This window comes from Suricata suricatta, chromosome 5 (genome assembly GCF_006229205.1).
Source record: "Suricata suricatta isolate VVHF042 chromosome 5, meerkat_22Aug2017_6uvM2_HiC, whole genome shotgun sequence".
NCBI lineage: Eukaryota > Metazoa > Chordata > Mammalia > Carnivora > Herpestidae > Suricata > Suricata suricatta.
In genome coordinates, this window is record NC_043704.1 from 101,831,569 (window position 1) to 101,857,842 (window position 26,274).

The window sequence follows — 26,274 nt, forward strand, 5'->3', positions numbered from 1 at the left end:
TTCCAGGGAAGATGCATTTTGCCGGTCCCGCGCCTCCTCGGGAAGATAATTGAGAGCGGAGCGCGAGCGCCGGGCACGCCGGCCCCGGATCCGCGGGAGCCCGCGCCGCGCGTGTCTGCACCGGCGAGCCGCCTCCCGGTCCTCTTTCCCCAGTTTGCTTTCCTGCCGCAGTCCGGGCCCACATTAATTCTCTTCACTTGTGAGTGAGCACACACAAGTTCCCCGGGCACGATCCTTCCATCTGTTTCCCCGGGGAAGTCCAGTTTTTCAACGATTAACCTCCCGGCCAAGGGGCGGAGGGAATGTGGCGGGATGGAAGGACTGGGGCGGGGAGAGGCAGTTGTGCGCGTTCAAAGGCACGAAAATTAGCTGCCGACGTTTAAACGGGTTTAGTTTCCTCGTTTTTGACAAATAAATGCAGTGGGATGCATGCTCTGCCGACTGCCGCCCCGGCCCGGAGCCCTGGGCTCACTTCTCAGTCTGCTTCCGAGTTTCGCACCGCAGTCCTGCGCGGCATCAGCCGAGCTTCGCCCCCTTGCCCGAGTCTGCAGATGGATGGATGCTGGGCAGGCTTCCCCCAGTCGGGTTAACGCCAGCTTAGCCCCAAACTCCCACCTTAGGCCTCCGGTTTATCTGCCCGCCGCCACCACCACTACCAAAGGACATGCCCCTTTGGTAGTGTCGGGGCTCCCAGCCCAAGCGAGGGGGAGGACACCTCCCTATCCCCTCCTCCCCATCCGCGCGGCGGCTCGGGGTTTTACTGCAGCAGCCGGAGGTGACAGCGACGCCTTAGCCTCCTCCGTTGCTCTCAGAGCCCCGGCTTCCCCTGCATCCGGAAAGCGCCCCCTCCAGAGAGGCTGGTCCCCGGAGAAGTGCTAACGAGCTGCAGAAAACCAAATTTTAAAATGTAGAAGTCGCTGGGCTGCATTCCTCCGAGGACGAGCCTGATCGCCCAGGACTGAGAGTGGCAGCGTGTGGGAAGTTGGGACCTTAGAGCAAGGGGGGGGAGGGGAGTGGTGCAGCCGGCATTCTCTTCTGGAAGGAATCACTGGGAGCAGTGCGGTTGGACACAAGTTTGCGTGGGAGTGTTTTCCTTTTGTCAATAATTAATCACCGGAATCAGTCTGGCAGAATTGGAGTTTTAGCAATAGTGCAGAGGGCGGGGCCGAACACCTAACTCCAGGAGGCTCCGAGGCACCCGGCGCAGTGGGAAGCTCAAAGCAGCTGGGGAGGAGCCAAAGATTGGGTGCTCACCTAAGCCGCAGGGAGATAAACCAACCGGGAGGTAAGCATCTTCCAAAATATATGCTTGAACGCTAAAGTAGCTTTGCTAGGATAGAATTCCTGTCTTTATAGGGAAAAAATTAATCCTAGCTTTAATACAATTTATCAGTTTATTATTTAACTGCATTAAAATATTAAGAATTGAATGGGTTTTTCCATTTGCCTTTAACTGTGTTAGAAACTAAGAGGTTGTAACTCAATAGAAGCCAAACTTTATTGAAACTTTCCCAGCCAAAAGAAGAGAAAATTACTAATTACTTTCATAATTTATCTTTGGGTAGTTGAGTAAGTATTCAGGAAATATCATTGAGAGATGCTTAGTTTCATTCTTAAATATTCTAGTTTTATGTTCTTATACAATACATTTTTTGGCCATAAAGCTACTTTAGGCAGTAATACACAGAAGCCAACTGGCCAAAAAGTGAAGAATTTCTGATAAAGAATGCATTTTAACGTTTTCTCATGATTATAAGCAGTATGTATTTTCTCAAAGATGCTTATGTGATCATTTATAAGTAACTAGGCTTCTGAACCCCAGGAGAAAGGAATAGTCAACTGTGCCGTGGAGGTGGGGATGTGAGGGATGGGAAGAAAAAGATTTTAGATATGAGCAGAGGTTCTAGGTCTGTTTCAACTAAAGTGACATTCAACTGGTTGGCAATTAACATATACGAGTTCAGCCCACGATTCAATAAAGAATTTGAAAAATTGTTAAATGTAAATCTTAGCCCTAAAAGTACAAATAAATTCATTAGGGAAATTGGGAAAGTTATTTTTTGAAAAGACGTAGTCATGCGGTAGTTCTTTTGAATTACTGAAGATAGGTATGGTCTTTTTTGCCTATGAACTTTTCAAAAATGGAAAAAACTAATGAGGTTTTCATAACTTGATTTTTACATTTTAATTATTCTTATGCTTTTAAAAACAGGCATCATTTTGATAAATTTCCATGGCAGTGATGGCCTTCCACACAGATTACCAGAACAACAATAAGCTCACATCTGAAATGCACTATTGTTCAAGTGTCTCCATCCAACTATTTAGTAACAATAAGTTAAGAATGGTTTGTCAGACCAAATGCATTTTCAAATTTGGATATAAAGTTAAAAGTCAATGAGTCCTTAACTTTAATCAGTTTTCTTAGCCACAGTTTATAAACTTGCAAATACTTTTGTAAAAAATGTCCTTCATAATTTTATATCTACTATGTCAGCATAAACTATTTTACCACCAAGTAAACAAGGTAAAACATGTTCTTTTAAAAATTATCCAAATGGAACTCAAATTCCAGAATGGTGTGTAAGGAGCTCCATGAACCCACTCCTTAGTAAAACAACAAGAGTATAGATAAGCAACTAGTCAGTCTCTAGGAATTGTCCTAAGGAAATAGAATAGATGAAAAAAACTTTATTCAAGACAGTCTACTAAAATTCAGTGAGAACAGCAAGAGTGTGAGGCATTTGAGCCACACCCCACCCCCTGCCTTCCTCTAGCTATGAGACCAGGTTCCACTCTGGGTGGGTGCTGCTGTGAACACAGGACTTCCTCTCAACTCAGATCCCAGGCTAGGGCTATGGTGTATCCCTGGGGAAAGCAGGCTACTGGCATTTTGCCGCCCCCAGCTTTGTGTTGCAAACTGGAGCAGGCAAGAGGTCTGAGGCTCTTCCTCCAGCTTCCCCCATGCTTAAGGCCTGTGAAGAAAAATTCAACATCTAGAAGACAAATACATCATTTAAAAATGGGCAAGGGAATCGAATAGACATTTCTCAAAAGAGTCTTCTTTTGAGATGGCCAATCAACACATGAAAAAGTGCTTACTATCAGTAGTTATTAGAGAAATGAAGATCAAAAGCATAAGATACCATTTCACACCAACCAAAGTGCCATAATAATAATAATAAAGAAAACCCCAGATAATAACAGTTGTTGGAAAGGAGGTAGAGAAATTGGAATCCTCATACACTGCTGGTGGGAAGGTGAAATGGTGAGCTGCTGTGGCAGACGGTTTGGTAGTTCCTCAAAAAGTTGAACAGAAAGTAGCCATATAATCCAGCCATTTCACTCCTCACTGTGTATCCAAGAGAATCAGAATGTGTGTCCATGTAAGAACATATACACAAACGTTTGCTGCACCATGACTCAAAATAGCCAAAAAATGAAAACAATCTAAGTGTTCATTGACTGAAAAACTGGATAAAATATGATACAGAATGGAACCATGGAATATTATTCAACAATAAAAAGGAATGAAGTACTGATACTTGCTACAGGATGGGTGAAGATTGAAAAGAGTATGCTAAGTGGAAGAAGACCACAGACTGTATGATTCCATTTATGTCCCATATCCACAATAGGCAATCCTGTAGACAGAAAGAAAGGGTGGAATTGGGGAAGAATAGGGGACAACTGCTAAAGGATGCAGGTATCTTGTTGGGGTGATGAAAATGGTCTAAAATTGACCAGTGATGTTTATGTAACTGTGAGCATACTAAAAACCATTGATAAATGGATGAATTACATGTCAATAAAGCTGGTTTTTTTAAATAAATTAGCTAAGATATTAAAAGAACAAATGGATTTAGAACTTGGAGTTCATGAATCCCCATGTACCAGTAGATGCATAGTTTACATGAGGCTTTTTCCCAAGGGCCACACTGAAATATATGAAATAATTAAGAGTGGCCCAGGTGTTACACAGCTATGTGATTTGCATATGTTTGCAAACCCACCAAGCTTTCATCTGTTTAGAAAAACGTCAAATGTCATTAATGCAGTCCTAGAGAGAACCGGCTTGTAGATCCCCTATCTTTTTAGACTTACCAACCTACTATATTAACTTAAGCCCAATGAAGCCAGTTGTTTCACCCACTTCTAGATAAATCTAGTCCTTTATCAGTTCTTCAGGCCAGTTATTGAAAGAGGCCACACTAAGTGAGAGGAGGTTACTAAATCTCAGCCAAAAGTGAACTTTGCTACTCAGATTAGCCCAGTATCACTTACACTAGAACGGCCCCAGGAGGAGGAGTCTTGGGGGAAAGGAAGAGCTGCAGCAGCCACGTGTGGTCCTCAAGGCACACGGACATGTCACTGCGGGGAAGCATCTCCTGTGACTAGGACAGTCTCAAACACAGGGGAAGCTCTCAAATAATTAATAAACTGCCTGATTTTGTACTACAAACCATGGACTTGGATGACAGTGTTTTGTCCAGAAATAAGAATATAAAATTGGTGAGTCTCTGAGTTTCATGTGGCTAGTAAGCAGCACCTCAGCTTGTTGCTAGAAACAGAAGTACACCACACCAAACCACACCCTCACCCTTAGCTCTAGGGACTCAAGAAGTCTGTCTGCTTCAGAAAAACTCAAGATTTTCCATTCTCATCAGCACAGGCTTATCCTTCCACATATGTTTATTCTTTTTTAACTTTTCAAAAAGTGTTTGAGAGAGAGTGTGTGTGCACGCATGTACATGAGAGGGGTATAGAGAGAAGGAGGAAGAGAATCCCAAGCAGGATCTGTGCTATCAGTACATAGCCTGACACAGGGCTCGATCTCATGAACCATGAGACTGTGACCCAAGCCGAAATCAAAAGTCAGGCACTTAACCAACATGCTGATAAAAATGGCTTCTGTGTGCTTTTGACTGAAGTTTTGCAGAGGTCCGATTGTCATATTTTAGTCACTTAGAAGATTTATATGAAATAATTGTAAATGTCCAACCAGTTGTCCTAAATTAAATACATGTAAAAAAAACCTTGATCACAGTTATTATTTATTAATATTACTTTGATCAGGATTAATACATTTATCCAACAGATATTTATCATACACCTATCCTGTGTCTGAACAACTCTAGGCCCTGAATGAGTAATAAACTAAGCCCCCTTGAGGAGCTTAAATTTTAAAGGGAACATCAGCTATTTAAAGAATCATTTAAAAATAGTAATTATAAGTGAATTTTATAGCATATAAGAGGAGAAAAGGGCTCTGGAGAAAAATTAACCAGGGAAGGTATAGTTTTAAACTGTGGCATCAAACTAGGAAGTAAAATTATATAAATAGATAACGTAAAGATTATCTACAAACGTGGCCCCACGTCTCTGAAATAGACCATGAAGATTTCCCCTGGGAGTCTTGGTTCCCCTTCCCATCAGCATTATTTTGCTACCTTGGACTTGCTGCTGTTTCAGGAAGGGAAATATTCGCCTCAACACATTCTAGGCGGGCACAAGGAAGACATAGCTTAGTACCTGTTCTAAAGAACTATAACCTAAATAAAACACCGCCTTATGATAACAAAAATTCTCGTTGAGGGAAATCATTAGCCTGGGCTTTTGGTTTTCTTTTGCCTTTCTCTTTTGCTTTGCACTGGATTCTTGTAGTCCGCCAGAGGACTGTGTGGTAAATAATTAAGACTGCTCTCCCAAAGTTAATACCTTTTTGAAGAGTGAGAGGTGGAGGGGAAGAAAAATTTTTAGGCCATCTTGGAAAGGTGGAGGGAGGACAGATCTTTCAGAACTAGAGAAGAAAGCACGGGATCCCACAGATCACATGCAAAAAGGAGGGGAAAAGCAACCAGAGTCTCCCCTTAGCTGGACTGTCCCAGAATCTCCACTCAAGTCAGCTGTTTTAAAAGATACCTGAGAACACACTGCGCAGTGAAATATAAAGGGTGTGGCAGCTTTCCTGGAACAGAGCTTTTAGAAAATGGCTTAAAAGAGAGCAGGCACTTGATTTTTTTTTTTTTAAGTCAAAAAAAGAACATTTATTTCAGGGTTAGAGGAGAAGAATTTAAGCATGGTCAGAGTCAAGTCAGAAATAAGCCAAAAGACTCCCTGTTGGGGCACACGGGTGGTTCAGTCAGTTAAATGGCCATCTCTTGATTTCAGCTCAGGTTATGATCCCAAGGTCTTGAGATTAAGCCCTGTGTTGGGCTCCTTGCTGAGCATGAAGCCTGCTTAATTCCCTCTCTCCCTGTGCCTCTCTCCCTCACTTGCATGCATGCTCTCTCTCTCTCTCTTAAAAAAAAAAAAAAAGAAGAAGACTCCCTGTTATAATGGGGTTATAATGGAGCATTAGAATTCTAATTCATTTATTCCACAAATGTTAATTGAGCAGCCGCTGTGTGCTAGAGGCTGGGGGAACAACAGAGAAGATCTTGCCTCAAAGACCTTTCTCTGTGGAGGTGACATTATATGCCTTTTACTATAAAATAGTTGAAGGACACTGTGATGAGGACAAGAACTTTTTGACCTGGCTGTCCTGACACCCGCTTCCAGACTGAGTTAGAGCCTCCTTCCATGCCCCCAGAGTACCCTACACTTCCCCTGTCATAGCACTTACCACACTGTGTGAGGATGCTAGCATAACTGTCCTTTTTCCTCTATAGAGAGTGGCCAGAGGAGAGTGACCTGTCAGTCGTATTCATAGTTTATATCTCTAGCTTATGCTTGACGAATGGTTGATTGCATCAACAGATATGTAGATTAATGATCTGTCAGGTTAAGATCAAAGCTCTCTGCATCGAGAGACAGGATGGCAAGAATGGTTAAGAGTTGTATACTCCACATTAGTTGTGAGACTGCGTCAGCTTTTAAATTTCCCAGCGTCTAGTTTCCTCATTGTTAAATAGTTATAGAAATAGTGCTTCCATTATAGTGTGATTAGGCGAACTATGTAAGGTAATACACATAAAGTAGTTAGCAAAGTTCTAGGACATAAATTGTTCAGTAAACAGTCTCTGCTATTATTACCAAAATAGAATGGTAGTTTCCTGGGTGACAGTTTGCTATTTAAACATTGCATCCCTGCCTTTTCAGCTCCATTATAAGATCAAAGGATGTCAAGTAGGAATTCCAGGCTAACGTGATCATTTTGAGTTCAAGATCTCTGAAAAGATTAAAAAGAGAATTGGGGAATGAATATAAGTAGGATGTTGAACAAAAAAATTTAAAGGACCGGCAAAAAAAGAAGAAAAGCATCTCAAGATGGCACTTCAAAAGCAATTTTTCTGGAGCAATAATAACTCAACTGTCCTCACACCCAGACGTCCCCTTTAGGTGGCCAAAGTACCAGCTCATCCCTGTTCTGCAACATGCTTATGCCCCATAGAATGCCATGCCCCACAAGCATCAATAAATGTTCACTCGTGCAGAAGAAAGAAGAGCAAATACAAAACTTGAAGTTGAGTCTTATCTAAACCTAAAGAGAATGAGGTACCTGGGTAGCTCAGTTGGTTAAGCATCCATGTTTGGCTTAGAGCATGATCTCATGGTTAGTGGGTTCAAGCCCCACATCAGGGTCTGTGCTGACAGCCGGAGCCTGGAAGCTGCTTCAGATTCTGTGTCTCCCTCTCTCTCTCTCTGCCCCTCCACTGCTTGTGCTCACTCTTGCTATCAGAGATAATAAATAAATAAACTTTAAAAAAATGAATGAATAAACCTAAAGAATGCTAAACCTTTTCATTTCTTTTGAAAATCAAATAATCCTCTTTTTTGAGTGAGATCTTTAGTCAGAATTATCATAGTGTCTCTTCATAGGCAGTTCCCTATTATCTTCTAACTGAGACCAAAGGCCAACCTGTGATCAACCTATGGAAACCCAGCATCTACTGCCTCCTTCTACTTCTGTCAGAGAGAATTCACATGAACTCTCTCCTAACCATGGAGGAATGTCATGTTTTTCATCTTAAGAATAGTAAACTGCTTCTCCTTTACTAACTTATCAATTGGGGAGTAAATTTTAAGTAAAATTAGCTTAGAGTCACTTTGTTGATAGAAAAAAATAGGCATAGAAAGAATACGTAACTGACCCCAATACTTCAATTACCAACTCTTATTCCTCGAGGCTGCAGATACTTTACTCCACAAGGGAGATCTTGGTCCTTAAATTTTTAATAAGGTATTTTATTGCCTAAAATGTTAAACAAAGAGAAGAAATCAATCAGGTTGCCCTAGTTCTGGTTTTGAAGGGCAGGAAAATCAGGTTATAATTTAGGACAAAGGAGTTGTTCCACAGGTTTCCTCCATTTAGGAGAAAACAAACATTGATGCAAACACAAAAGAGGTGATGTGGTACCCCTGTGAATTTTGGAGTGAATTCTTTCTCCTAGACTCATGGGAGTCACCATTTGACCCACTTAAAGAGACTTATGTCTCAGAAGGGTCCAGCTGAGTCACTTGAGAGGAATCTCATAGGACTGGAAATAAGAAGCATGTAAAAAAAAAGAGGAACAGATAATAAATGTGATAAAAGTTCTTCTCTCTGAGCCCTTACTCTCTGAGCAGTATGAAGCATCCTTTACCAATGTTGCGTTGTGTCATCTTTGCAGCAACACAGAGATACTCCTCTTTGTGCTGCTGACAACCTAACTGATGTCCCCAGAGGTTAAACACATTCTGAATATCACACAGTAGCAAACTCCAGTTTGCCAATTTCAAAACCCACACTTATATTATGGCAAAAAACAATTTAATGAAGCAAATCATTCTCTAGTGGGATATTAAATTCTGTTGTAGAAATAGAATCTCAGATTTGATGAAATCTTAGTAATTTCTTCTTAAAACCCTCCTGCTGGTTGGTAGCAACCCTCAGGAGGTGTGGTCCGGTCTCTGCTTGAACAGTTTCCCTAAGGGAAAATCTCACTCTTTCAACCAGGCAATCATTTCCCCTTTAGATAGCTCTTACTGTTTAAAAGTCTTCCTGAGATTCACCTCTGAAAACAATAAAACAATTCCAAACCTTCACCTCCATGGTAGCCTGTAACACATTTAAAACACAAATCTCTCCCCAAATCTTCTCTCAACGTTGCCCTTGAAAACCTTCCAGACTTTCTCTATCTACTTCCTTTGGATGTGCTCAGCCTGTTGCAGTAACCACTTACACCAGCTGGAAGAAGGAAGCTAATCAAAGCCAAGAGCTGTAGCCACCTTTTGTCATCCGTGGCACAGTACTTCTGTAAATACAGAAGAATATTGGGCACTGTGATCTGAATGTATCCCCCCAAAATCCATGTTGAATCAGAATCCCCAGTGCTTAGGAGGTGGGAGGCCTACAGAGGTGCTTAGGTCATAAGAATGGAGTCCCCTCATGAATGGAGTTAGTGATCTTATCATAGAGGCTCCAGAGAGATCTCTTGCCCCTTCTAGCATATAAGGACACATTAGAAAGTGCCGGCTATGAACCAGGAAGAGGGCCTTCACCAGAACAACAGTGATGCCAGCACCTTGATCTTGGACTTAGTCTCCAGAACTATAAGAAATAAATTACTATTATTTATAAGCTACCCAGTTTGTGGCATTCTATAAAAGCCCAAATGAACTGAGACAATTAGATCACTTTTTATTTCCATAACACTAATGGCTCATAATGAACTTGAAGTCAATTTAAATTCTTTAGTATTTTTTACTTGAACTAATCATAGGCCACATTTTCCTCCATCTTACCCTTGGAAGATTGACTTTTTCACATTTTTTTTAAGTTTATTTATTTATTTTCAGAGCAAGAACTGTGCATGAGCAGGAGGAGGGGCAGAGTGAGAAGGAGAGAATCCCCAGCAGGCTCTGCACTGTCAGCACAGAGCCTGACACGTGGCTTGATTCCACAAACTGTGAGATCATGACCTGAGGTGAAAGCAAGAATCGGAAACTTAACCAACTCAGCCACCAAGGTGCCCCCAATTGACTTTTTGAACTGAAGAATAAGACTTTATATTTCCCCCGAAGTTTGAGCATACTTGGACCTCTGTAATTTGCTGTCTTTTATAACTCCACCCCATAACTTGGACTTATCTGCAAATTTATCTTTCTTTCTTTCTTTCATGTTTGTTTTTTTGGGGAGGGAGAGACAAAGAGAGCATGAGTGGGGGAGGTGAGGAGAGAGAGAGAGAGAGAGAGAGAGAGAGAGAAAGAAAGAGAAAGAGAGAGACAGAATCTAAAGCATGTTCCAGGCTCTGAGCTGTCAGCACAGAGCACAACACAGGGCTTGAACCCCAACTTTATGTTACTTTACCTTATGAAGCTATTTCACAAATATTTCATATGATTCTTCAACTTACTGTAAATAAGATACTTTTGTCATTCTATATGTGAGGACAAAGATTCAGAAAGACTGTCTGACTTGCCTAATGTGACGCAGCTAATAAATGAGAAAATAAGAAACAAGCCTTAGGGCTTCTGACTCTGTTTCCAGTGCTTTTTCAAAACCTGATTTTAAATATAATAATTAACTTCATCTCTTTTTCCTTTTCCTACCCCCCCTCCTCACCTCCTGCATAGATATCAACAGAGACTAATTAAAATCAAAAAACATTTTCTACAAACAAAATCTTACTCAGAAACCCACTACATAAAGCAGACTAAAAGCCGGTTGCTCTGACAGAAGCGAGGGGCAAGGCTCTTAGCCTCTAGCTCCCATCAACCCTGCTACGGATGGTAATGTAGCACCTTGTAGTCCTCCAAGTTCACTCCAATGTCACCGGCCAATGGCATGTTCTCAAACTGTAACCTTCTCTAAAAATAATCTTTAAAGTATGGTTAACTTGTCATGCCTTAGTTTTATACTACAGTCTAGAATTTTGTGGGAAATCATTTAAGAGGCTTTACAATATTGCATGGAACATAATTGTTTTATTTATTTTACTTTATTCGTTTTTTTTTATTTTATTTTAAAGAGAGAGAGAGAACGTGAGTGAGTGGAAGAGAGGGGCAGAGGGAGCGAGAGAGAAAATCCCAAGCAGGCTCCATGTTCAGTGCAGAGCCTGTCACAGGGCTGGATCTAGTGACCCCAGAATCATGACCTGAGCCAAAATCAAGAGTTGGACACACAACCAACTGAGCCACCCAGGCACACCAACATGGAACAGAATTCTTTTAAGGTTTGAAGGCACCTTTGGGTTAATTCCAATTTTTATTTCACAGATGAAGAAACAGCAACCCAGAGAAGAGAAGTAACCCACATAGGATCAATTCCACAGAGGCACAAAGATAAGAACCCAGATCTGGACCCTCCTGGGCAGGTAAATTCTTCCGATTAGATCATGGAGTCTCACTTTTAGAAATCTGACCCTTGATACAGTATGACATTTTTAACAACTTGGAGCTTCTAGTTCTCACAAAAGCAACCAACACATATTTATTATACACTTGATATTACAATGGCATTTAAGATAATATAAAGGAATAAAAGGTGGCAAGTAGCTTTAGTAATGAGGCCTTGAAACCACAGTTCTTAGCTTCTAGACATCACAGGCTCCTTTGAAGTGTATGTAGGAAAATGTTCATGCAAAATTTGCAAACATTTCCAGGGGTTTATAGACCCCCCCCCACCCCCCACCCCCGCTGCTAGCCCCCAGGTTAGGAGCCTCTGGCCAGCCCAGTACAAGTGTCAGGGTCAGGACTGCATAGAACCAGCTACTTTCTTATTTATGGGTCTGCTGGTTAAAGGCTGCTTCTGTTTCAGTATCCTTCATCTTTTATTTAAATGGGGCAGTATCTTATCCTGGAAGACTTTTGATACAAGAGAGGCCTAAGTGTCTTAATAAGTATTTACTTAACTAGATGGGACAAATTGAGAAATATGATAAAATGAAAACATTTTTCTTTCAAAAATGTTAACTGTGGATGTTGGGATGATCTGTGCTTATAATAGCACATTCATTTCCCTTCTGTTTTATTTTTAAGAAAGTAAGAAAAAGAAATAAAATAAAAATAAACCTAATTACTACTGGGTGCCTGACCACTTTTATGAAATCTGTGGTAAATGGGAAAAAGCAGGGGTAGGGACAAAAAGAAATAGATTTATCTTCTAAAGTGATTGTTTCTTAATCCTTCCCCCCTGTTATGTTTTAAGAGATTTTATGATCCTGAAATGGTTTGCCACAATTTCTTCATTTCAAAATAGTTTGGGAAGCTCCAATATTACTTTAAAGTTACTGATAATGAGGCCTGATTTTAAAATTCAAAAACCACTCCTTGGACATTAGCATGTGCAGAGTAATGTCACAGGGGGCAAGTGCAGTGTGACAGAAAGAGCACTTTGGAGTGAGAGAATCTTAGGACTGAATCCCATCGACGTTTCCTCCTTGGCTTTTGACAATGAGCAAGGTACAAGAAGATAACCAACTTCAGTTTTCTTATCTTTAAAATGAAGGGGTATATTTTTTATCTTCTTTATGACAGCTACACCAGAACTGAATAAAAATACAAGAGAAGATTCCCTCTAAAAGTGGCCTCTAATGTAATAACTGCTAACATTCAGATGACTTGTTTTAAAGTTGAGCTCATTCTCTTTTAATCATGCCTGTTGTCTGTAGCTAAGGCTCCGATTAGTAGGATTAGTATAGGGTGTAGTGTGTAGTAATATGGTATGTAACATAGTGTGTAGATATCATACCAGTTAATGTTCACTTAGTCCTTCTTATGTATTATTCTAGTACCTTACACTTTTTCTTCTTCCCAGAAATCTTAATGATGTTCTATTATGATTCCTAATTTCCCGTTGAGGAAACCAAGTCCAAGAGGGTAACGTAACCAGGATCAAACCCAAATATGATCCAGGTCCAGAGCTCCATACTCATCACACCGCCTCTCAGTGAGATTCTCATGCAGGTCCCCAGGTGGTCACTGTGAGACTTTTGCCCTCAGTTTCTTCATCCTTCATCACTTAAGTTAAGCATCTAGCCAGTGCCTGCCACAGTGGTACTTAATAAATGTTTCTGTTCCCTGAAGAGAGTTCCACATTATAAAATTCTAGTGTTTTTAAAGAGATCTGAATTTGTTTCCCAGAACTGTGGTAACAAAGCACTACAATGTTGGTGGCTTAAAATAAGAGAAATGTATTCTCTGATAGCTCTGGAGGCTAGGAGTCTGAAATCAGTGTGTCAGCAGAGCCACACTCTCTCCAAAGGCTTTAGGGGGCATTTTTCCTCTGCATCTCTCTTGGCAGAATTCGTAACTTAATTAAAGCCACAAAGATCCATTTCCCAAATAAGATCACATTCACAAGTTCTAAGATAAGGACGTATCTTTTTGGGGATCCACTATTCTTAGGGGATTCCCTCTGGTATTCTTGACCAATAAGCCCATATAGATTCAAAGAGGGAAAAGAACATTTCATCTCACCCAGTTTAGGTGTATAGTTAAATTGGTTATAAAATCTGCCAGCTGAAAATATTTTTCTTTTCTTTTTTTTTTTAATATTTTTCTTAATGTACCCACTTGCCATTAGCCTTTTCACATTTACTTGAAAGTCAACAAAGTTCTTAGGGAACAAACAATTGTCACCCATTTAAAAGAGCAAGCTTGGAGCTCAGCACTTCTCCACTTTTCACTAGAATCATGCAAGACAGTCATGTACCTGGAAGCAGGTAAAAGAGAATGAAGCCAGCAGTATTATGTCCACACACTAGGAGAATAAGAAATCCACTTGGCTCACTTGTCAACAAGACTTTTTTCTTTTAGTATGCTATTTAAGTAACTAAATTCTAAGTACAAGATTGTAAGATCTAATTAGAGTAATTTAATTTCCTAAAAGTAACAACAGTTTTTGATGTAATTCTGTAAACACCTGTCTTTCCTTTCTGTCCTCCTCATTTTACCCCTACACTCCTTATCCCAGAAACTAGCCGACCTAGGATCCCAAGCAGCTCAATAGGGAAATGCCCCTTGATCTAGGGGTTGGCAGAGAAAATACCTCAACAAAGCTATGTCTATCTCCATGACCCTTGGAATCAACCTGGCTTTCCACTCATTTGCCTAAAAGCAGTAATAACTCAGACACAGAATTAGCTCAGTTGAGGGCAGTGAAAAGGCAGGAGACTGTATTACTACTGTCAGAAAAAAATCATGCCTATGGAAGTTCAGCGTTGCTGGTCACCAAAATAAGAAAAATACCGAACTCATCACCAGAAGCATTCCAGATAGTATGATAAGAAGTTAAAAACAAGCAAGAGAAATAAGGAAGAAGTGGAGGAGGAGGAGGAGGGACAGAAAAATAAAAATAAAAACAAAGTTCTATGAGCAAATATTCAGTTATCAAAAAAATAAAATAAATTTACAAAGAAAACTACAGTTAGAAAACACTATCAGAAGTATCTTGGTTGATCAGCTGCCTATGCAAACAGATTTCCTTTGATAGAACTTTGGGGATGAGTGCTCAGCAGGTATCATTTTGACAGGTCAGTATTGCAGTAACTCGCCTTCTTTGGCCTCAAATTGTTCCTTGGAAATAAGCTTTCTGTTTCTGAAGATGCATCAATTATAATGAGGATAGGTGGGGATGAGATAAAGGCTTAATTTTTCATGGTCAGACTTCTAGCTCCTAAGAAAATGGAGTCTTTTGAAACAAAGAGTAAGCAAGTAGTTCCTTTACCAAATTGTGGGTTTGATGGCTAAGAGTTGAAAAAGAAAAGAGAAAGGCAGAACTGCTATGATGCCCATGGAACATAGTTGCCTAGAAAGGGGTTTGTAATGACAGTAGAAAAGTTTCAATCTAAGAATTTAACCACTTTTCCACTCTTACTTCCTTATAAGTACTCATTGCAAAAACAAATCAGCACACCATAGTCACAATTCCTACAAGTACTGTATTCTGTGCACTGTATGCTGAGTTTCACTGACACCAAGAATACACCTAAACATGTCAATCCTCCTCTCAGAAGTGTTTTTGTAGTTTGGGAGTTCCCAGGTTTCCTCTGATACCCTGAGAGTCAAGAAGAAGGAACCCTATTGAGACCTTACAATTACTATTTGAAGACATCTGGGACTATTTGTTTACTCAGCTTTGGATAGTACATCTATGTGATTTTGCTCAACTAGGCATGCCCCTCTATGAACTGAGAACCCCAATGACTTTTAATGACAAAAATTATATATTGTTCAGACTGTTTCCAAGTGTATTTTTAAATTTCAGTTCTCCTTAATGTTTAGAGTTATTCATTGACATTTAAAACTTTTTATTTTGATAGAGTGGGGGTGGGGAAGAGGCAGAGAGAGAGGGAGAGAGAGAATCTCAAGCAGGTGCCACACTGTCGGTAGAGACCGTGACACAGGGCTCAAGCTCATGAACCATGAGATCATGACCTGAGCCAAAGCCAAGAGTCAGAAACTTAACAGAATGAGCCATCCAGGCACCCTGACATTTAAAATTAATTGCAATAAAATAAACTACACATTACATAAAAATTTACTATCTTAACTATTTTTAAATGTACAGCTCAGCAGTGTTAAGTATATTTGCATTGCTGTGCAACCAGTGTCTGAAATATTTTCATCTTGCAAATCTGAACATAACAATACCCATTGAACAACTCCCAGTGTCCCCCTTCCTCTAGCCCCTGGTAAGACCACCATTCTACTTTGTTTCTATGAGTTTGACTACTCTAGATATCTCCTATAAGGGAAATTATATAGCATTTGTCTTGCTGTGACTGGCTTACTTCACTTCACATAATGTCCTTAAGTTTCATCCGTTTGGTAGCATGTGTCAGAATTTCCTTACTTTTAAGGGATGAATAATATTCCATTATATATATATGTGTATATGTACATATATATATATATATACACACTGCATTTTATTCATCCATTTATCTACCAATAGACATTTGTGTTGCTTCTACCTTTTGGCCATTGTGAATAATATGAGTGTACATTTAATGACTTAATTATTTTTAATGGCTTTAAGGCCACTATTTGTGTGGCAACTCTGTTTACATCTTACCTCAGAAAACAACTTGGCAGACCTTGGGAATAGTATCTTCAGAAGGAAAGGGCTACCCAGAAGCTATATTCTTTCTTCTTTCCTTCTTTATAGGATAACAGGGTTTCTTTTCCTTTCTTTAATGAAATAGTAATGAAGAGGTTCATCCTAAGAAATGACATTATAGTTAAAAGCTTGGCTTAGAAGCCCTAATCTGCACTCCAGTATTGGCAGAAATAAATAGATGTACTTGCTCTTTTTCTTTTCATTATTATTAATTATTTTATTTTTTAATGTTTATTTTTGAGAGGGTGGGGGAGGGAGAGAGAGAGGAAAAGAAAGAGAATCTCAGGCAGGCTCCATGCTGTCAGTGCCGAGCCCAGCATGGGGCTCAATCTCATGAACCATGAGATCATGGACCTGAGCCAAAACCAAGAGTCAGACAACCAATTAAGCCACCCGGGTGCCCTACTTGCTCTTTTTCTTTTTCCTTTAAAAAAGTTATTTAATGTTTATTTAGTTTTGAGAAAGAAGACAGAGACAGAGCATGAGCAGGGAAGGGGCAGAGAGAGAGGGAGACACAGAAGCCAAAGCAGGCTCCAGGATCTGCGCTGTCAGCACAGAGCCAGGTGTGGGGCTTGAACTCAAACTCTGAGATCATGACCTGACCCAAAGTTGGATGCTTAACTAACTGAGCCACCTAGGTGCCCCGCCTTCTTGCTCTTTTTCTATATGGGTAAATGAAAGGACACCAGGAATAAGACAGGATATATCATGTCCCCTGTTACAAATTTCTCTTCTTATTCATCTACTCAACATGAATGTGCTTCTGCTCTTTTTTAGTTTTGAAATATTAATCTTCTTTTTGATAGCTACACAACATAGAGACTGACTTAGTATAAACTTAGTATTTCTTAAACTATTTTGAAATTTTCTGTTAAAGTGAAATTCCAAATTTTCTTTCTCAGGCAGACATCCTTAATTCATAAATCCCTCTGGAATCTGTCAGCAAATGCCAAATAACAAGGATTACTTTGAAATTGTAGTTACTCAATACATGCCATGTTGCCCAGTGGTCTCAGCTGATAGTTGAATGGAAACACATGTTTTCTATTGTTCTGCTTTTGTTTAGTGTCAATTAAAATAGGAGGTAATAAGGTTGGTCAGATAGCCACAAAAACACTCTACTCTTGTGTCCAATTCAAACCAACAATGTACCAAAAACAACGTGGTTAAAATTGTTGGTGAGACTTTTTCCTTTTAGTACTATTTCAGTAAGTCACTTTTAAGTACAAGAGTAGAAAACTTAGAGTAACTTTTGCCCAAAGCAGTAACATGCTTTGACTTATAATTGTTTGTTTCTTCCTCTCTGAGGAGTCTATAGAATTGTTCAAATCCATCACTTCTGGTCTGACTTCTAATATTAACCCTGATATCAGCATGAAGAATTGGTTGCCGAAGCATGGCTGGAGAGTATTCTAAGATGGAAAGAAAATTCACATGAAAATGTTAAGCAAGGATGGAACTTTCTGTGAGGCACAGAAAACATTGGCGTCATCCACAGAAAAATTAGAGCCAGATATCTAGAAAGTGGGTAGCCAATAAACTGCTATTATGCCTGATTCTTACATAGACATGATATGAGGTTTTGCCATTAATTGTAGGAAATTTGTGTCTTTGTGAATCAAATCACGTTCACATAAAGAAGCAGCTTTGATTAGGTCTCCAAGACAGACCTGTTACATAAGGTTGTTCAGGGCACAGCCCACACAATGGCATGTGGTAGCCCTGCCCAAAACACATTTGAAAACGTGCCTTTGAAGTAGTGGTTTGTGGTGGTTGCTATAGACATCTGTTGTTTTATTTCTTTATTTTTTAAAAAAACATTATGAGGCAATTCAACTGCAAACACAATTAAGGGTTGAGGGATTTTGTTGTTGTTTTGGTTTTCCTATAAAATATACAAAGCACTCCGTTATAGATAACTGTTATTTCACAAAGACTCTGACTCTATAACATAGGAAAATCTTGCAAATAGTGTAAGGCTGTATCAATCCTTAAGAAACAACAACAAACACTACTATGACTATAACTTCTAAAGAGCTCGCCTATATTCTTTACCAATCAGTGAGACAGACTAAGAGACAATTATGAATTATCTTCATTTTACACAGAAAAGCTGTGACCCAGAAGATTTTGGAACTTGTTCAAGGACACAAAGTAAAATGAATGAATAAATGAATGAATGATGACAAAACAGTAAAACCGCAACAGAATTCAGGTCTTCAAATGTTCTTATCCTTTGAATTTTTTCTATTAGAACAACTTTTCTACCTACCAATCTTAAATTACTACTCACCTCGAGTAAGCAGTTGTAAAAGCCATTTTAATGGGCTTTAAAACCACTTCACAAGTGGTTTTCTGTTCCCCACAGAGTCCATGAATTTTTAACAGTATGAGAAGGGAAGAAAAAAAAACATTTGTTACACTGAAAAAAAATTTAGTACTAGCTTCTTCTTTCCTTCCTACAAAAAGACAGATTGTACTGAATTTATAAAAAACAATCTGCCTGAAACCAGACAATGAGAATTCATAAGTACCTTTTATGCACCCCACATTGTACTATGGAAATATTAAATAAGTACAGGTGTGGTCCCTGTCCTCACCCCACTTACAATCTACTCAGCTGCCAGCCAGCAACCAGCTCACCAGCCAGCATACAAGTATCCCGCATTGCAGACACTGGGGATAAAGAGATGACTGGGGCATACTCCCAGTTCTCAAAGACCTCATAGTCTAGGGGAGAAACAGACTACATGGCTAATTATAATATGGTGTAAGTGCTAAAACACCGCTCTCATAGTAACACATAAAAGAAAGCAATATATTTCCCTTGGGAAGCGTAGTCTTTTGGGACTGTTTCATAGAAGGAAGAATATAGGAGCTAGGACTTGAAAGTAAACAGGATTATGTCTAGAAGAGAAAGGGCACAACATTTCCAGAAAAAAAAGATGAGCAAAAGTGTGAAAGCTTGAGAGTAAATGGAATTTAGCAGGAGAGTTCAGGGATGCTACTGGAGAGTTAGAGAAATCACACTCCGAAGGGCCTTAGAGGAATGCTTCATATCCTAGAAAATGGAGAGCCATTGAAGGGTTTCAAGCAGAGAAATTAATCCGTGATTTTAGAAGTTAATTCCAGCAGCAGGATGGAAGATTTTAAGGTGAAAAGGAGATAAGTCAGTAGGCTATTTCATTAGTTCAAGGAAGAGATGGGGAGAATCTATAGCACTGCCCAACAAAATTTGCTGCAGTGATGGAAATGTTCTATATCCATGCTGTCCAATATGGCAGCCATGAGCCACATGTGGCTACTGAGCACTAAATACTTAAATTGCCACATATGAATAGTGGCTGCCGTATTTCACAGGGCCGAGGCATCTTAGAGAAGCTGGCACTTGAGTTAAACCTTAAAGGAGGGTTTTTCCAACTACAGGATACAACTGGTGTAGCTCACAACTGGGATATTTTTCAATGACCAAAGAGAATACACATAGAATATGGTAGAGTTTAATCAAAGAGAATAGAATAGAAAAAAAATTGGCATGCACTGCAGAGTAATATTGTTGAGAGATGTTTGTTTCAGTTATATAGCTGAATGTGTGTGTGTGTGTGTGTGTGTGTGTGTGTGTGTGTGTGTACCCTGGGTCACAATGTAAATGTACTTTCCCTCTATATTCTGTTTTAAACTGTTTGAAAGCCATTCCTTTATGAAAGGGCAGGATTTAACTATATTCAGAGTTATTAGGAAACCGTTTCCAGAAGGGCAGAGTTTAAATTCACTGGAGTTTAGAATAGGGAACAACATCACTCTGGACCTTTCAAGACTGTCTTAAGTCTTGACTTCAAAAAACTAATAGACTTTATTATTTAGAACAGTTTTAGACTTACAGAAAAGCTGAGAAAATAGTACATGGTCTCCACATGTCCTGTACCCAGTTTCCCTACTAACATCTTACATTAGTAAGACAGATGTGTTATAATTAACGAGCCAATGTTGATATGCTATTAAGTAAAGCCAGTACTTTATTCATATTTCCTTGGCTCTTACCCAAATCCCTTTTTTCCTTTCCAGAATTTCATCCAGGATAACACTTTGCATCTAGTTGTCATGTTTCCATAGGCTCCTTTGAGCTTTGACAGTTTCTCACACTCAGCTTGTTTCTGATGACCTTGAGAGTTTTCAGGGGTATTGATCAGGTATTTTATGGGATGCTACTCTGTTGCAATTTTGTCTCGTGTATTTTCTTATGATCAGACTGAGGTTGGTTATTTGGGGGAAGACCACAGACGTGAAGGGCCATTTTCATGCCATGATATCATGGATACCTACCATTAATATCATTTATCACTATTGATGTTGGCCTTGGTCCACTGGCTGAGGTAGTGCTAATCAGTCTTCTCCACTGTAAATTTATATTTTTATCCCCCTTTTCAAATAGTACTCTTTGGAAGGAAATCACTCTGCTCCTTTTAAAAATGAATTACTTAATTAAAGGGAGGCTTGAACTTGGCATAAATCATATCAAGTTCCTTCCAAAGAAAGCTACTTCTGAGTACAGACTCAGTCTCCTTTTAGTTTCAGCATCTCTCTCTGTAGCAGACAATTTTTTCACATTTCAGATTTTCAGGTTCCAAATATGAAGCACATACACAAAAGCTGAGTGACTGACATAGAGTTCTAAAGTAAGTTGGAAAAGAATTAACCCAAAATCGATTGCATATCCTTCTGACTATTCTCCTCAGCCCCAAGTTCTCATGTTTTAGAAGTAAATTTAATCCAAACTGTGTTGGAGGGTTTTTTTAATTCCCCAAGAGGGATGATTCATTTTTAGCTAATGTTTAGAAAGGGAGATCCCATACTTAGAATACCCAGGAATTTGGAGTACCTTCTTTAGGTGCGAGATCTCGTCTTCTGCAATATTAGCAAGGTAAATTCCACCCTGCCAAACTACTTGCTGCTAACCTCTAACTGCAGCTGCCCAACTTTCTGCCACTCTTACTCCCATGGGCAGAAAACAACACAGAACTTCCTGAGCCAGCCCAGCTTCTACATTTGTTATATCCCTGCATGTTCCCTTTACAGTATTCTCATTTCATGACTCATACACATGGATTCATGGGAACACATGAGGGTTTTTTGTTGTTGTTGATGATGTTGCTGTATTTATTCTTTCTTGTCCATTCAGGCCAGAACAAAGTCCTGCCCCTGAGTAATGTGTGTTATATGTCCCAGGTCTTCTCTGTTCATTCTGGGAAGAGAGGTGAAACTTTATCTCTTTCCTCACTATACACAAATCTAGTGAGAGAAAAAAATCACCACCTGTTGATTAAAAAAAGGGCAGTGACATTCAGAAATAAAATATAGTCACTTACTCTCCAATCAGTTGTAAGATCGCTTCTTTGGGGACTTCTGAGACCTTACTGTTTTCCACTGCCCCAGTGTCCCTGTTCATTTGCTGGATTCTCTTTAGGATTCAGTCTCTTCCTGTAGTTCCCAGGACTCTAATAATCCTTGTCCCTCTTCCTCCCCTCAACTTGGTAAAATTCTGCTTTGGGTCTTTTAATCATGCTAAGCTATACATCACTAACAAGAACCTTAATTTTTGCCAGTTTCAGGTAACATTTGCAATAAATAGGCATCAGAACCCTCATTTTGTTAGAGGAACATATAAACAGTGGGAATTCAGGAAAGAGTCCTGAGTAAGAGAAAAGTAGAATCTGGAGAAACAGGGTAGGACTGAGGTCTTCTAGATATCCTACACCCCTGGTTCCATTGTCCTTGCTCAACGCTGAGTCTCTAAGAGCACAGAAAACCTTCACTGGAACTTTCACTTCTTTCATTCAGTGTCAATTCCTAAAACCCAGGGTGTTCCCTGCCTGGTCTGGACTTCCAGTTTGACAAACCAATTTAAATGTCAACCAATTTAATATCAATTTGATGTTAGTCCCATAGACTTGGCCCTTTTCTTTTGGTCTAGGGAATCTCTAGTTCCATTAACATTCTAGATTTCACTTGAATGCTCTAGGTTTCACTGTTAGCTGCCTAACACATGTGGAAAATATTGTCTATAATGTATATTGGTGGAATATACTTAACTGAATTATAATCCTCATGGGTGATGATGACTATCTCTGTCACCAAGGAATCTCCAGTTCCTAGTGCAATTAACCAGCACGTCAATAATTATTTTCAGTAAATAAAAGGGAGAGAGGGAGGGAAGGAGGAAAGGCTTTCTCCAGTTAGATTCTAACTTCCCATCTATATGCTTCCCCATGTACAAATCCTTTGAATTGATGCTTTATGTTCATTTATGCTAATCCTTACTCAACCTTAAACATTAGGGATTGTTATCTCCAGTTTACAACTGAGGAAATTGAGGCCCAAAACAGTTAACTACTGGGTCAAGGTCGCACAGCCAGTATGTGGAGGAGTCAGGACTTGAACCAACATCTATTTTTATTCCCAAATCTATACTCTGCATTATGCAAATGCAATAAAAGCACTTTCCAAACTATAAATAATCTTATGAAAATACAAATTGTTTTGTTATTATTATTAGAGAAACTCTGGTAAATCAAATCCATCAGGCACCTTAGAATGTGGTGCCACACTTGTCCCCATGTTTTTAAACAATGGCCCAGGGAAAGACTTTCCTTGGGCTTCAAGATCCATTTCTCCAAGTAACTCTGCTTCCCTTTGCTTCACCCCCTGCCTCTTACAGGGAGCCTCAATTGCTTTGAGAGCTTCCATAGGGGCTCCCAGCCCTCCCAGTTCACCCAAGGGTATCACCACTCAGCTTCCACTGTCAGTCATACCCATCCAGGCCCCTGCAGCCATATTACTATCTGCTTAAGCAGGGCCACCCCTAAAAAGCACAACCTCCTTAAACATCTAGGAAGGCTGTTAAAATTATCAAGTTCAGAGGAAAAAAAATTTATATGTTTATTTTTGAGAGAGAGAGAGAGAGGATGCAAACGGGAGAGGTGGAGAGTGAGGAGGAGGGGCATAGAGAGAGGAGGACAGTGAATCCAAAGTGGCCTCTGTGCTGACAGTAGACAGCCAGATATGGGACTCAAACTCACAAACCATGAGTCATGACCCGAAAGGAAGTCAGATGCTTAACCAACTGAGCCACTCAGGAGCCCGAGGGAAAATTTTTTTAAAGGCAACAAATTACTGCCTCCCTATTTTCCATATATGGAAATCATATTTCAAAAGCACATAACTAGGGGCTCCTGGGTGGCTCAGTTGGTTGGGCATCCGGCTTTGGCTCGGGTCATGATCTCACAGTTCGTGGGTTTGAGCCTCACATCAGGCTCTGTGCTGACAGCTAACTCAGAGCATGGAGCCTCCTTCGGATTCTGTGTTTTCCTCTCTCTCTGACCCTCCTCTACTTGTACTGTCTCTCTCTCTCTGTCTCTGAAAAATACATAAAAAATTTTTTTAAAAAAAGCACATAACTAAAAGCAAGGAGATTCACTGTGTGCTTGAGCAGAGTTGCCATTTTAAGTTCTTTGTTTAGCTTTATTGGGATAGGGCATTAGGCTGGTAAGGAAGTGAACAAACTAATTCTGCCTTTCATTGTGAGAAATTAAGACTTCAAGATGTTTGCTCCCATCTAGTTCTATTTTACTATGGGTAATTCATTTCATGGCATTTCTGCCATCTTATTTCCCCAAATTCAGCCTATTCTCCTACTTCTCTTCTCAGCATCTTTCCAGGTCCTTTCCCTCATGTGGTACTCATTCCTGGCCCCTCATGCATTGTGTGTTTGTTCCATGGTCCAGTGTGCTGCCTATCAGAGCATCTCCTGTCTGCAGGGCCATTCTGGGGACAAATTCCTTCTGAAGCCCTTACTATTCAGAAGAAATCACACAGTAGTACTCAAAATGCATTTGTTAATGAATGAGTGAATTCTCTACCCACATTACTCATCTTAAAAAGTGGGTTTTTTTAAATCTTGGATACAGTCCCATAGGAAATTTTAAAATGGAATCAGAAGGAAGTAGACATATATTACTTAAGCAAATCTAGAACCTAAATATAGTGATATTCCAACAATAAATTGTAGCAGATGGTTTACCAATAATAACCCACTCTTTCTTCTCACCTTTTCTTTTTTAAAATGTTTTACACAGTTTTATCCCATTTTATTCTGTAAAAATGCATGCAGATTCTAGAACATACTATAATTCTATTTTCTTTTTTTCAACTGCATTAATAATTGTTTAAAATTATAGTTGACATACTGAGGCACCTGGATGGCTTAGTCAGTTAAGTGTCCAACTCTTGATTTTGTCTCAGGTCATGATCTCACAGTCGTGGGATGGAGCCCCGTGTCAGGCTCTGGGCTGAGAGCACACAGATTGGAGTTCTCTCTCTTCTCTCTCTCTACCATTCCTTTGCGCGCGCGTGCACACACACACACACACACACACACACACACACACTCTCTCTCTCTCTCTCTCTCTCTCTCTCTCTCAAAATAAATAAATAAACATTAAAAAATACATATAGTTGACATACAATGTTGTATTAGTTTCAGGTGTACAACATGGTGATTCAACACACTAACCGCACTCACTACCTAAGTGTAGTCACCATACACTTTTACAATAAAAGCATGTCAGAGATGGCTCCCGAGAGGGTTGGGAAATTATACAGGGGACTGGTAAAACTAGCAAGAAAGAAAAAACTTTTAAAATCTTAACTCTTTACATTGTTAACAGTATATCACCAGTGTCTTACCAGGTGTCTACCTTTGGTATAATGCATGTTGGTCTGCTTTAGATCTATCATTTGATAGATACATTGATTGATTGATTGGTTGATTGCTTTTTACAGCTTAAAACAATAAACATTGACTGTCTCCCAGTTCCTGTGCCTCAGGAATCTGAGCACACCTTAGCTGAGTGCCTCTGGCTCAGGGTCTCTCACAAGACTGCACTCAAGGTGCCCATCGGGGCTGCTCAAGCAAGAAATTTAATTTTAAAAAACAAAGCTATGGCCAGGCAATTAATCGTATGTATTTTTAAAAGCTAAAATATAGAGAGAAAAAGTCAATGATATTTCTATAAAGAATTTATAAATGAGTAATTTACCTCATTTATAAAAGTGAAAAGAGTATTAAGAATATTTTAAGCAGATTTTTAGTACAAGGTTGATTCTGAATGAGTAATGCCCATGGGAGAACAGGGACAGATTTTCTGTAATGACTGGTCTTCAAATTCATTTTGACTTGGCTTTAGAATGCAGGGAAGGCCATGTGTCCTTATGAAATTAACAACTCCTCATTCTCTCAAACCCACCACAGCATTCCCCGGTTAAAAATCTCTGGACCCCCCTTCACTCATAAAATAAAGACAAAGTACTTAGCTAATGCAACAAGGCCCTGCAGTGGTTGCCAAACTCTGGCCATTCCCTTTTCTTCAGTTTTCTCCTACTTCCCCCCTTCACCCCCAGATCTCTATGGCTCCATTCCCTGCCTTCCACAAACATGCATCAAGCCTCTTCCCACCTCTAACTTCTGTACAAACACAAGAAGATCCTCGCTTGACCATTCTCCCACCTGACTACCCATTTTATTTGTATGACTTACAGTCATCCCTTGGGTCTCATCCCAAATATCTCTTCCTTCAAGACATGCTGAGACTGAATCAGGTTTCCCACAGTCTGTTACACACTGCTCTTTTCCTTTAGGGCATAATATAGTTGAAAATTACATATTTGTGTATATTATTTGATTGCTACCTGTCTCCTCAACTGAACCAAGCTTCCTAAAGGGAGGGTCAGTGCCTGTCTGAGTCATTGCTCTCCCACTTTCTCCCAGTACAACCTGGGACATGGTACCTGACAAATGTATTCTCACACTCTCAGTTACCTGGTGCTGCCCTGAACTCTATCTAGGTAATGAAGAAGAAGCAAGTATGGGTAACCATGAATTAGAGTTTTAAATATAATATATACAGTTGTCTAGTGGGATAGCCTAAAAGTTCAAATAGTGATACTTCCTCATTTTCTCCATTTCAGCCTGTCAGTGGATAATGTTGATTGCTTGGATATCACTCACTGAAATTACCACTTCTTTGGTCATTCATTTCCCCCAAGACCTAACTCTATTGGCCTTGCTCTTTCTCTGTAACCAAAGCTAGGAATGAAAAAGAATGTTGAAAGTCAGTTCTTACCAAGGTCCACCTACCAGGACAAGGCATTTAAATCCAATTACTTAGTTCCTA

The 26,274-nt window shown here is 39.8% G+C and overlaps 1 protein-coding gene across 2 annotated transcripts in view; it reads left to right on the forward strand.

Moving 5' to 3' along the window:
- The first annotated feature begins 297 nt into the window (after positions 1-297).
- SPTSSB (serine palmitoyltransferase small subunit B) overlaps positions 298-26,274 on the forward strand; it is a 28,875-nt gene continuing 2,898 nt past the window's right edge. Inside the window, exons 1-2 of one of the 2 annotated variants that reach the window (XM_029940787.1) lie at positions 298-1,285; positions 11,200-11,292. In XM_029940787.1, coding sequence (XP_029796647.1) covers positions 430-879 — 450 coding nt within the window. In that variant the 5' untranslated portion in view covers positions 298-429 and the 3' untranslated portion in view covers positions 880-1,285; positions 11,200-11,292. Of the gene's footprint in view, positions 1,286-11,199; positions 11,298-26,274 lie in introns of those variants that run through there. The other variant, XM_029940788.1, reaches the window with a different exon arrangement.